This window comes from Schistocerca gregaria, chromosome X (assembly GCF_023897955.1).
Source record: "Schistocerca gregaria isolate iqSchGreg1 chromosome X, iqSchGreg1.2, whole genome shotgun sequence".
Lineage (NCBI taxonomy): Eukaryota > Metazoa > Arthropoda > Insecta > Orthoptera > Acrididae > Schistocerca > Schistocerca gregaria.
Window position 1 is genome coordinate 633,336,833 of NC_064931.1, and position 13,121 is coordinate 633,349,953.

Below are 13,121 nucleotides of genomic sequence, written 5' to 3' on the forward strand. Positions count from 1 at the left end.
TCCAAACGCCCCATTGCGTAAACATCCAAAACTCTGAATCCTGCAGCAGCACTACTCGCAGATAGAAAAAGATGTGCTTGCTATAGTGTACACACAAAAAATTTCATGTTTTACTATACAATTCTAAATTTAATTTGATTACTGATCATAAACCTCCGGTTTCTTTATTGAACAAAGTGGCCTAATGCCTGGTATGCTGGGCGCTCTTTTTGTCACATTATAATCATGAGATTAATTTCCATCTCACAGCACAACATGCTAATGCGTATGCTCCTTCTCGATTGCCAACTGGCCTGAGTCCATAATTTGATCAGGATGAACAGTTGTGCTTCCATTTTGACATCCGAGCCCAAAACACCATGGATGATTTTCCCATTACCAGTTCTCTGTTTTCGGTGGCTGTTGTGGTTGATTCTGTCTTGTCACGTTGTTCAATTTGTCCAGCACGGCTGGCCAGATAAACCACAGCGCCAAGTGTTGGATCCTTTACGCAGTTATTATGCTCTCTGCCACCGCCTCTCAGTTTTTGAATGTGTGTTACTGTTCGCTACTAGAGTGTTGGCACCCAGGGTTGTGAACCTGTCTGCATTGCAGCGGAATGTCATGTGCCTTCTCCACCTGAACCATCTAGGTGTGTTTCTCATACAAAATTGCTGGCCCGTCGTCACACATTTTGGAAGGGTGTTGACCATGAGACCTTGTGCGTTGTCAGCCTGCCTGCAGGCACCACCCATCAGGTGGAAACACAAAGCCTGCCCCACCTACCCTCCTCCCCATTGCACCCCTGGGAGCATATTCATGTTGGTTTTGTGGGTTTGTCCCCTAACTCCTTTTGGCCTGTAGTATCAGATTCTTGCTCAAAGTTCCCTTGTGTGGTTCATTGCGTGTCCACCGCGGCTGCAGTCACTGCCCTCTCAAAGATTTTTTCCTTAGAAGGATTGTCATATAAGTGTGTGGTGGACAATGGCCCACAGTTTGTGTCTCAAGATTTTGAAGACCTTTGTACAAAGAGTGGCATCAGGCTAGTTACGGTCCCTGCCTTTCATTCTCAGTCCACTGGAGAGGTGGAGTGGCTGGTCAGTGCATTCAAAACCCAGATTGAAAAATATATTACTCAAAATTATTCCATGGGTTCTTGAGTTCATATAGATTCACTCCAGTTGGTGACAGCAAGCCAGCGGAGCTGCTTCACAGCTGCCAGCACCATACACTGCTTCATCTGCTCTGGCCAACACTTGGCCACCTGCTGGTGTCTGCATCAGAGTGATTTCATCAGGACTCGGTCTTCTGGGCCGATAGGTGTGGCCAACATCCTAAGTGGATAGCAGTGGTCATCCACCTTGGCCTATGACACCATTTCTGCAGTGTGGGCACCTCCTATGGCTTATGTCACAACACTACGACAAGCTCTGTCCAGAAATGACTGACTGCCCAGCAGACAGCTCTCCACTCCGTGCCCACCATCAATCATCCGTGCCCCGTGCCGGCCACCACAGTCTCGTTCATACCACCTCCTGCTCCTGTGCCATTTTCGACTCCATCTCCACAGCCCCTTTTGCCACCACCCTCTCTGTTACTCCATCGCTAAGTGCCTGCCCAGATATGGACATTGCTGCAGCACCATCATCACGAGTGCTCCATTACAGCCTCTTGCAGAGCAGTGTGTACCAAGCCTGTTCATGCCTGCACCATTTTATACCATTTTCTCCTGTGATAACATAACACCTCGATACCTGCTCCAGCAGTCATCACCGATTGATGAAGACATGGACATCCCCACATTGAACACTTCCCCCAAGGGGGAAGGAGTATTTTAACCTTATAGTGTGAGCATGCATAATTAAACAGCACATGGCAGAAGTGCCTCCATAGCAGGCCAGATGGCGCAGCCTGTGCCGTGTGCATAGCAGTCCAATATGAGCCCAGTGGTTAGGCCCTCAGCCTCACTTGCTTATCATATACTCATATACAAAACTGTGTATTGATGTGTTCTATATTTATGAGACCTTGCACTGTTCTGTGCTTCATACAGTGGTATTGTGAATCCCATTCTGTGGAAGCAGAATAAATCTTTGTTGGTGTTATGCTTGAGGTTGTGTCTGTACAACATTACAACAGTTTGTATACATTTCCTTTGGGAGCATATACTTCTTTGTACTAAGCAGATCATAAATGAAACAAGGGCTCTTTGTATCTGTTATGGTCTGAGCAGTTGTAGCCAGACTTAAAACACAAAAGCTATTAAAATGGGTGCTACACTTAACAAATACTTTTATTGTGATGATGATTGTATTACTGGCTCAGTAACTTGAACTATTCCCTTAAGAAAATTTATGTGGAGTATTTCAGCAACAAAATTGTACACAAAAGAAATTTACTTCTCCACAAAAGTCAACAAATACACTTAAGGCAGGATTACTTCGCAGTTTAGTAAAGCAGATACTCACATGTATTGAATCACTGGTAAAAGAATCCCGTGTAGCTAAATGACTAAGGAGTACTACATGGTTCTCAACACCAAGTTTAACTAGAAATAATTATTATTTGCACATAAAGCAAATAACTGTTCAATACAAACAATTTGCATTACTAAATTTTTACTTAAAATGCAGATGGTGTCAGTGGTGATCTTCCCTAGCTAAAGTGCAGACAGCAAATGTACTTGTGGCTGTTACTGTACAAAGACTTTGAAAATTATCCTCTTTGCACCAAATTTTTCTAATTAAGAGCCAACCAATAAATGCCATGAATAATTAGCCAGAACTCTTCCACATCCAACGCATTATTGCTCAGTCTTGCTGCATTGGTTGCCTCCTTCAACATATGAGATGTGAACAGTTTACAAGATAGCCATCGACTGACTGTGCCACAAATACATCTTGTGGTTCTGCCACTAAATCCTCCTCTTCTATTACCACCAAGTGGGTTTTCATAGCAGTGGTATTGTCCTCCAGATTTTACATAAGTACAAACCTATGTTCCCTATGCATTAACTGCCTCTACAAATACTGTTTCAACATTTCAGTATTTGTACAGAATATATATATATATATATATATATATATATATATATATATATATATATATATATATATATATATATATTAATTACATGCATACATTAATTATAGTGATACATATTGACAGAAAATATGATGAAACATTTGCATAGCTGTTTAACCAAAGAACACAGTGACAAAAATGTCACACTAAGCATAGGAAGACAAAGACAATACATGATATAGGTATAGTCGATGTTATTCAAATGTGTTACAATCTTGCCTTTTAGGAGCGGTGGTGGACGTATTTTGCAGAGTCACTATACTGAAAAACTACTCTTGCATCTGAGTTACGTCATTTTGTATGGCCAGCACAATTATGGCATCCTCCTTTTCTATCATGTCATTTTGCTGCATTGGCACTTTGTGGACATAGCTGCCATCTTTGAAATTTCACCCGGCTGCTGCATACTGAACTGAGTTGCTCCGTTGCTCACCTCTTGCATTATCAGGGGAAGACTTGAAAATTTATACTCAACGACATAAGGTTGTCAGTCTGTTGTGTTTCAGAAAGTAGGTGGTTGGCTCTATAAAGATCCAAGTGCAGACCACCTGCAGATAACCTCACACTCTTTCACTAATAGAGGTGGTGTAGTGGCTTGCACAGTGGACTTACTTTTAGGATGATAGCAGTTCAGATCGCCTTCTAGTCATCCAGAATGAAGTTTCCATGATTAAGTTAAATTGCTTAAGGCAAACTGTCATTAAGATAGCAAAGCTTTGTATGTTTTGCATGGGTGGGGGGGGGAGCTTTCACATACATATAGATTTCAGTTAATACAAGTCATGCTACATTAGAGAGATATTGAGTCATAAATTAAAGTGATCATATTTTATGTACATATTATTTGGCAATTTTATGGTATTTGTGGCCTTATTAAATAAGATACGAGGTTTTGTAACAACACATTGTTAACACTCAAGAAGTTACAAGCTTATGCGTTCAAACAGTTTTTATGTTATTAATAGAACTGAGCATATAGACATACACAACCAGTTTAGTAGCAATTTAAAGCCTTTTTATCAAAAAATAAAAGTTGTGGAGGAGTTCTTTGTGTTTTTTCCTGTACTAGCCAAATTATTGTTAAAGGAGACCTTCATAAAAGTGGTAATCTCATAGAATAACAGAGTTGAGACATATTAAACAATGTTACTTTTTTTGCAGAAATTGCAACTAGTCCTGTTTACAGACTTTTATATCTCTGATGACAGTATTGGAGCATCTTGTAAGTAATTTCTAACCCTCTTCAAAATCCAGTTAATATCCAATACCCACAGGTGGATTATACCTCAGAATATATATGTCTGCAACACCTGAATGTCTTACTTTACTCCTTGGACAAATTCGTTTATGGTATGGAACTTCAAAGATGTTTTTTAAAAAGTCATGATATACACATTATACTCTATACAGGCCCTGTTTATCACACCTTGCTTCTTTTAACACATCAGCATAATTAGTTGGAAATATAGACAATGTTCCTCTTTCTGTATTGAGTTGTAGAATGCACATAGCCACATTCCACTTGTATGTGTCCTTCGAGTAAATAGTTCTGAATGATGATTGTACTACTTGCTAAGCTGTAATTTTGCAACACATTTCAAAGAAGTGCATTTCAATTCTAAGCTTAACTCTAATCACTATGTAATACTTTAGTTTTACTTTTCTTCCATTCTATTATTTCTGCGCCTAAAAAATCTGTAATGAAAGCTGAAAACACATTAGCCATCTTCATTATTTATGTCAAATACAACATATAACTGAAACACCTCTAAATTATAAACAGTGAAATTGTGACACACCAGCTTCTCTTTACATTTAAAGACAACTGGCCTGGGTTGCAGACATTAACTGCGCTGCTTGTACATCCGTGGTATATACATAACACTTTTCTGCTTCTGTTGCCGTGTTATCATTTGATGTCTCCTGTCTTGCCTTCTTTTTCTTCATCTGCGAGCATTGTACTGACTCCCTGAAATATTATGTAACTGGTCATAAAGACAGATATCCCATTTGTCTTTCTTTCAACAGACTAAAGCAGTGTTATAATCCTGTATTTCTTTTAAAAATTAATATCTTCTAACAGCTGGTTCATTATTATTGCTAATGCAATCACTTATGAACACTGTGTATGAATTACCAAATGTGGCTTCAAATAAAGCTCGCAAAAAGATGCTCATCGATAATTCGATGCCAACTTAGGAATTTTATGTAAAAGTTTATTAACATTTTCTTTCAGTGTATTACTTTCTTCGTTCAGTTCACTTCGTATTTTAAAATAATTATCCTCTTTTAATCTGTTTAACCCACCTGCTGACTGACCTCTCACAAATTCCTAAGTTAGAGGAACATTCCTTTACACAATTAAAACATCATCTTATACTTTTAAACTGTATTGCAAACTACATTTCCTTCTTGATTCTCCTACTTTGGTTTTTTATTTAACTTCTTTCCTGTGAACGAGGGTAGCAACACACCCCATTTCATAATTGGCCAGAATGTACGAAATACTGAAGAAAACATTCCATCGTTATTTTATTTTCAATAGAATTTTGATGAGTACCGTGGATCCATTTTCTTAGGTTCTCTTGTTTACCAATTTGTTCTCCTTTTTTTTCTTACCGACAGTACTTTATTAATCTTTGTCTTTCATCCTAGAAATTTTAGATTCATTTCTTTTCCATACAGAAGGATATGCTATATCTTTGTTAGTATGCTTTCTTGTTATTTCGTTACTTTTATTCATGGGTTCTTGCTCCACAACATTATTCGGGAAGTTTAAAGTTTTAGCATGGCTTTCCCTTTGGTTTTGATTACCTAACACCACTTCATTTACAACAGCTGCAACTGACTGAAAATTGTATTTTTTATATTTTATGGTTTCTGAAGTCTTTTTTTTTTTTTTTTTTTTAGACTTTTTGGGACCAACTTTCTTCCTCTGTTTTTATGTTGAGCTTAGATCTACTTCTGAGCCTTCAGATTCCTCTGTTATAGTAGGCTCATAACTTGTACTTGAATCTGTGAAATCATTGCCTTCTAGATTATTTACATTTAAGTTAGTAGGTGCTGGATGTTCATTACTGTTCAGAATGATACTGATGGTACACTTGGAATGTCAGATAATTGTTAGGGTCATTTTCAGTATTATAATTCTCCTAGATTCATAATTTTTTACATGTGTTTGACTTTCCTGCAATAACAAGAGAAATATACAGAAAATTCACTGATTATATGTAAAATTGATATACTGGGTACTTCTAGGCCACTCTAGAAATACTGTAAGCCTGTAACATGATACTATCTACATGCACTGAGAGTATCTACAGAAAGTAAGTTAGGGTTTGGTACAATAAGATGGAGAGAGAATAACATAATCCAAAACTAAGCTAACATTCTTGTTTCATAATACACCTACACTTAATTGTTTTCATATTGAGAACAAGTACTTCATTATTTATGTTTGCAATGGTTTTGGATGGCCTGTTTAATCTTCTGTACACAACTAATCACTAGAACAGTTAATATCTTAATGTTTGTTAATCGCTACAATGTAACACTCTTAAATTGCACAAAAAGAATGTCATAAATCTCGCCAACAAAGCATAAATGAGTATGACATTGGCACACCCCCCCCCCTGCGGGTTCGGGGGTAAGAATAGGCCCGCGGTATTTCTGCCTGTCGTAAGAGGCGATTAAACGGAGTCTCAACCTTTTCAGCCTTATATGATGGTCCCCTCTCGGGTTTGACCTCCATCTTTCTAAATTGTTCCGAAGAGCGAGCCACTTGGGGAAGGGCGCCTTACATGGTGCACTGTATCTGTCGTAAGACCTTTAGCCGGCTTTCTCGTCGTTTCAATGGTGTCCCGCTCGTTTTCCATCTCTTGGGCAAGGATACGTCCCTGGGTGTGATTACCACGCTGCACTGTACAGTGTTGCTTTTCGCTGCGATGACGACCTTATACATTTTTGCACCTAAGATCCAGCACGGTAGCCAGTCCGTTGTGGTGGGGCCGCCGTGTACCCTGTTGGTTGTAGCCCCCTGACAACACAGGGATCACTCTACTGATGCCTGCGCCGTTTACTCCCCATGTATGCCAAGGAGTAGATGCCCATCTCCCTGGGGCATCAGGACTCCCGGCAATGGCCATCCTGCCAGGTGGCTCTTGCTGTGGCTGGGCGGCGCCCATGGGGAGGGCCCTTGGACGGAGTAGGTGGCATCATGGCGGATGTCCCGCAATGAAGCGTAGTACATCATCTCTTGCTGGTGCCAGCCACCAGCAGTCTCTAAGCGTTCAAGGGCTCATTTTAAAGCTAACGTTTATGACCCCAAATCGTTCCCATCCCTGGCCACACCATGGGAGGAACGAAAGGCAATGAATGATAGTGACATGTATTCGCCCAGGTATCTCGTCTGTACCAGAGCTGATGGGAATCCTTTGTATCCATGAAGCCTCAGTTCTTTGTAGAGCATTTGGAGGACAAGTTTGGGGAGGTGGAGGGCTTGTCTAAAATGCGCTCTGGGTCAGTTTTGATAAAAACAGCATCCTCCACCCAGTCACGCAGGTTGCTTGCTTGTGACAAGTTGGGGGATGTTAATGTTACCATCACACCACATAAGAGTTTAAATATGGTCCAGGGTGTTATTTTCCATAGGGACCTACTTCTGCAGTCTGATGACTAGCTGTGCGCCAACTTAGAGTGTAGAGGTGTTCATTTCATTCAGCGCGTTCATCGGGGTCCGAGGGACAATCAGGTTGCTACCGGTGCCTTCATCTTGGCCTTTGAGGGTGATACATTACCGGAGAAGGTCAAGGTGATGGTCTACCGTTGTGACGTCAAGCCCTATATCCCTCCCCCGATGCGGTGCTTTAAGTGCTGGAAGTTCAGCCATATGTCTTCCCGCTGTACTTCCAGCCTCACATGTCGAGATTCCGGACGCCCATCTCATCCTGATACTCCATGTGCTCCGTCTCCCATCTATGTCAACTGTGGAGAGCCTCATTCACCTTGCTTGCCAGACTGCAGGATCTTACAGAAAGAACGCAAAATCATGGAATATAAGACCTTGGACCGACTGACTTACACTGAGTCTAAGCGGAAATTTGAACGGCTACATCCCGTGCGCATGATGTCATCTTATGCCTCCACTGTCACTCCTGCTCCAGCTCCTTTTGCTGCACCACAGACAGTCAGCTCTCAGTGTCAGAGGACCTCACCTACCCCCTTGATGATGGGGGCCCCTTCTCTTGCTGTTGCTCCCACACCATCTACCTCGGGAGCAGCACCCACTAAACCACTGGGGACACCAGTCCCCACTTCTAAGCTGGAGAAGCGTAAGTCTTCTTCGGCTTCTCTCGCTCAGAAGGGATCCCTTAGGTCACTCCCTTCCCAGGTTCGTACCAGCGGCACAGCAGACACCAACCAGTGGCTGAAGAAGCCACAGGCCGCTGGTCGTCGAGCTTCGCGATCATCTTCGGTTCCAGAGACTGACTCCAATAAGCCCTATCAGCAACGGCAACCAAAGGAACAGCAAGACAAAATGACACTGAAGCCCCGTAAGACCGAGGCACCTGCGATGGCTCCTACTCCACCACTACCTACAAGCTCTGCGTCTGACAGTGGAACTGCAGTGGTTTCGTCCACCATCTAGCTGAGCTCCGCCAACTTAATAGCCTTCACCCTTTCCTCTGCATTGCTCTGCAGGAAACTTGGTTTCCGGCAATGCGAACCCCCGCCCCCCGTGGCTATCGGGGTTATTATAAGAACCGGGCAGCTTATGAAAGGGTGTCTGGTGGCGTCTGCATATATGTCCTGAACTCTCTTCACAGCGAGTCTGTCCCTCTCCAAACACCTTTAGGGGCTGTCGCTGTGCGGGTGTGGACGCCACAGGCTGTTACTGTCTGCAGTCTTTACCTTCCACCGGATGGTGATGTCGCGCAGCATGTCCTGGCTGCTCTGATAGCCCAATTGCCGCCACCTTTCTTGTTACTGGGCGACTTTAACGCCCATAACCATCTGTGGGATGAGTCAGTGGCAACAGGTCGAGGCGGCATCATTGAGCATTTATTGTCAAGGACACGACGACTGTGTGGCGGTCATCCATGCGAGCCAACCCCAGGGACTCAGTCGTCCTTTGTCGGCTTCGCATTGTCCACACCGTCACACTGTGTGTTTTAATTTTTGTCTGATTTCTGTCTGAGTATTTCATGTCCTGTTTAGTCTGCTGTCTTTCCTGTTGTTCGTTTTTTATTCTCTTCGGGTGGTTTTAGTTTTTATGGAACAAGGGACCGATGACCATAGTAGTCTGGTCCCACTAATCCCACAAACCAACCAACCTGAGATCAGGTGATTTTGTCAGCAAGTTGAGATGCGATAAGGTTTATGTGTGCTTGTCAGAATAGGAACATAATTGTGCAGGGCTGTGAATACTGTTGTTGTCCACAGTGTACTCATCATGATTATGTGGAAGAAATGACACCATCTGATCAGTGAATAAACATCCTTGTCCATGTCCACTGACCGAGTGAGGTGGCGCAGTGGTTGGCACACTGGACTCTCTTTTGGGAGGACAACTGTTCAATCTCACGTCCAGCCATCCTGATTTAGGTTTTACATGATTTACCTAAATTGCTCTAGGCAAGTGCTGGGATGGTTCCTGTGAAAGGGCATGGCCAACTTCCTTCCCCACCCTTCCCTAATCCGAAGAGACCAATGACCTTGCGGTTTGGTCTCTTCCCCCAAACAACCCATCCCCATGTTCACTGTAACCCAAATCTTTTTACCAAAATTGCAGTACACAAACACACCTAAACCTCTGACTAAACCCTCCATATACGGGGGTGGGTCAAATGAAAACCTTAAATATTTTTTTAAGTATTATTTATTTTGCAGAAGTGGTACAAAGCTGTATCACTTTTCAACATAATCTCCCCCACGCTCAATGCAAGTTCTCCAGCACTTACAAAGTGCATAAATACCGTTAGAAAAAAAGTTCTTTTGGTAGTCCATGCAACCACTCATGCACTGTGTGGCGTGTCTCTTCATCAGAACGGAACTTCTTTCTTCCCATTGTGTCCTTGAGTCGTCCAAACATGTGGAAATCACTTGGGGGCAAGGTGGAAGGGGAAGCAAAAAGAGTTGGCAAGACCTGGGCAGAATTGAGGCAAATGGCCAAACACAGAGATGGATGGCGAGTTCTCCTGGATGCCCTATGCCCCCATAGGGGCCAAAGTAATTAAGTAAGTCAGTAAGTCAAGGTGTGGTGAGTATGGTGGATAAGGAACACACTCAAAATGCAGGTATGTGATTGTTCCAACTGTTGTACGGGCAGTGTGGGGCCTTGAATTGTCATGTTGATTTGATTGCAGGCCACACATGATTTTTAGAAGATTTGGTGATGAGGAATGGCGCCATTCCTTGCTCACTCTCTTCGTTTCCAGTTGTTGGAAGTGAGCCCAGGTTTCATAACAGTAACGAATCTTGCAAGGAATCCATCACCTTCTCATTCAAAGTGCTGAAGAAGTTCTTCACAAGCATCAACACGTCATTCTTTCATTTCAGGAGTCAGCTGCCGTGACACCCATCTTGCAGACACTTCATAAAACTGGAGTACATCATGCACAATGTGGTGTGCTGACCCATGACTAATCTGTAAACATGCTGCAATGTCATTCAGTGTCACTCGGCAGTTTTCCTTCACTATGGCTTCAATGGCTGCAATGTTCTGTGGAGTCACAACTCATTGTGCCTGACCTGAACGAGGAGCATCTTCCACTGAAGTCGCACCATTTGCGAACTTCCTGCTACACTCATAGACTTGCTGCTGTAACAAAGGTGCATCACCGTACTGAACCTTTATTCGTCAATGAATTTCAATAGGTTTGACACCTTCACTACACAAAAACTGAATAACAGAACGCTGTTCTTCCCTGATGGAAGTCGCAAGTGAGTTGGCCCTCTTTATACTGATACTGTGATGGTATGTGTGCATCTGCACTATGCTGCCACCTACAGGCCATTCTGCATGCTGTTTGTAGCATGCTTATCAACTTACAGGGTAACGGTGCGAAATTTCGATTTGTTATTACAAATTTAAGGTTTTCATGTGACTCACCCTTGTACTGCAGACCAAATGCCTCACTGGGCCATTGATGCACTCAGTGTCTTGCATTATTTGAAAAGAGGCAAAATCAGTACTCATTAGACCGCTCCACAGTCCTCCAGTCTGCAACTGTCCAGTTTCTGTGTTGTTTGGCCCATTGAATACATTCTTCTTCGTATGCTGCTGTGAGCAATAGTGTTTTGGCAGGTACTCAGCTCCAAATGTCAACTGCATTCAATTCCCTACTCAATGTTCACTGAGGTATCTGCTTGAGGTAACTAAATGTACGATTGTCAATTCGGCTCACTTTTGAATGTCTTTACTGACTTAAATTGTGTTTTTTTTCTGTTTTTATATTATTAATTGATGTTTAAAATATGATTGCCAATGTTTATGTCAAAATAACTAGATTCTAAAGCTTTGTTATTAGTATAGTAAAGTACATTTGCTAAATCTCCATGCTGTTCATTCATTTTTATTTTTGGACAGAAAAGTACTATTTACATGCGTCAGACCAAGAGCACCAAACTATGCAGAGCCCACTTGAAGAGTGTGTTTATTGCAAATGATTTGGAATATAATTTAGGCCATCTAACACCACCTTCATTCAATTTGCTTGAAGGACCAGAAATTTTTGTCCAGTTGGATTCAACTGATAATCTTGAAGAAATGGTTGATTTTAATGGAGAATTAGAGCAATTTCAACCAAAAATAACAGGTAATTATGTAGCTTCCTACTGTAATATGCAGTTATGAGTTTGGAAAATACGCTCAGATGTTTAAAATCAGAATGTACTGTGATTGTACTGACATTTTGTTCCATTTTGACCTCTTTGGTGTCTCACAATCTGTTCAGTAGCACATGATGTTTATTTTCGTATTATGAAATTAATAAAAAAGAACTGAGTGTTCAGTTCCAGCTTTTGTTTGTGAAGCAAAAGGAGGAAGATTAGGGCTTAACATCTCACATATGGCTTGTTGTCTGCATTAGATGAAATACGAGTAGACACAAGAATATTTTAGTTTACAAGGGTAGCCAATAGATGACCCTCCTTAAAGTGGCCAGACCACTCTTTATTTAATAGAAAGCAAGTGGTAGCCATTGCCAGGTGGTCCTGTCTTATTCAGTTTACATTTGGGCTGATAACATTGTTCTACAAGGATTCTAGTTCTGGGATAAAAGACCGTGATTCTGTATGAATGTTTAATGAGAAAGTCAGACCTGAAATAAAAATTTCGTTATTGGGGATAGATTTCCAGTAATTCAAACATTTATGTCATAAAAAAGCCATTATTTGTGACTAAAAGAGAAAAAAATTGTAAATAATAGTTGGCAATATTAATTCTGCATTTATAAAAAATGTTTTAATATTCAGATGTTGGTACTCATTTCTCGTTTGTGTACCGTTATAAACATGGATTTCATCAAATGTAAACTCATAGTCTTTGTTGGTCTCAAGGGTTACTATGGTAAAAGTGATTTTTATGAAAGAAGTTACAGAGGAGGAAGGGAGTAAATACAAATGTCTTTGTATAATATTACTTATTATAGTGTGTACTGGTTATTCTCGAAATACCTTGTCAGCACTGCTGTTGATATAGTCGCGACAATTTGTTATATCAGTGGGGAATCGCATTTGCAAGAAATAAAAACAGAGGGAATTTCACCCTTTATAAAGAAGGCTGTCAAACATTATTTTGGAACAGCCAGTGGAAATCAGGAAAAATAATGGCCCCACATACATGTTTCTCAACTTGTTGTAAATTAATAAACTGGTAGAAAGGGAAAGAAAGTTAATAAATAAAAGAAGGTGTATTTGTAGGCTGTAAGGTCAGGGAACTTCAGCTAAATCAGAATTTTGAAACATATAAGTGTGAGCATGGTAAACTTTTTAAGAAAAGTTCAGAAAACTTTCATGGAGGAAGAAGACTAGCTGCAAATTACAAAGAAGTAGTGGAT

At 41.3% G+C, this 13,121-nt stretch overlaps 1 protein-coding gene across 1 annotated transcript in view; it reads left to right on the forward strand.

Moving 5' to 3' along the window:
* Positions 1 to 13,121, forward strand: part of LOC126298953 (uncharacterized) — a 49,768-nt gene that overhangs the window by 16,230 nt on the left and 20,417 nt on the right. The window contains exon 3 of the mRNA XM_049990557.1: positions 11,651 to 11,879. Coding sequence (XP_049846514.1) covers positions 11,651 to 11,879 — 229 coding nt within the window. The remainder of the gene's footprint in view (positions 1 to 11,650; positions 11,880 to 13,121) is intronic.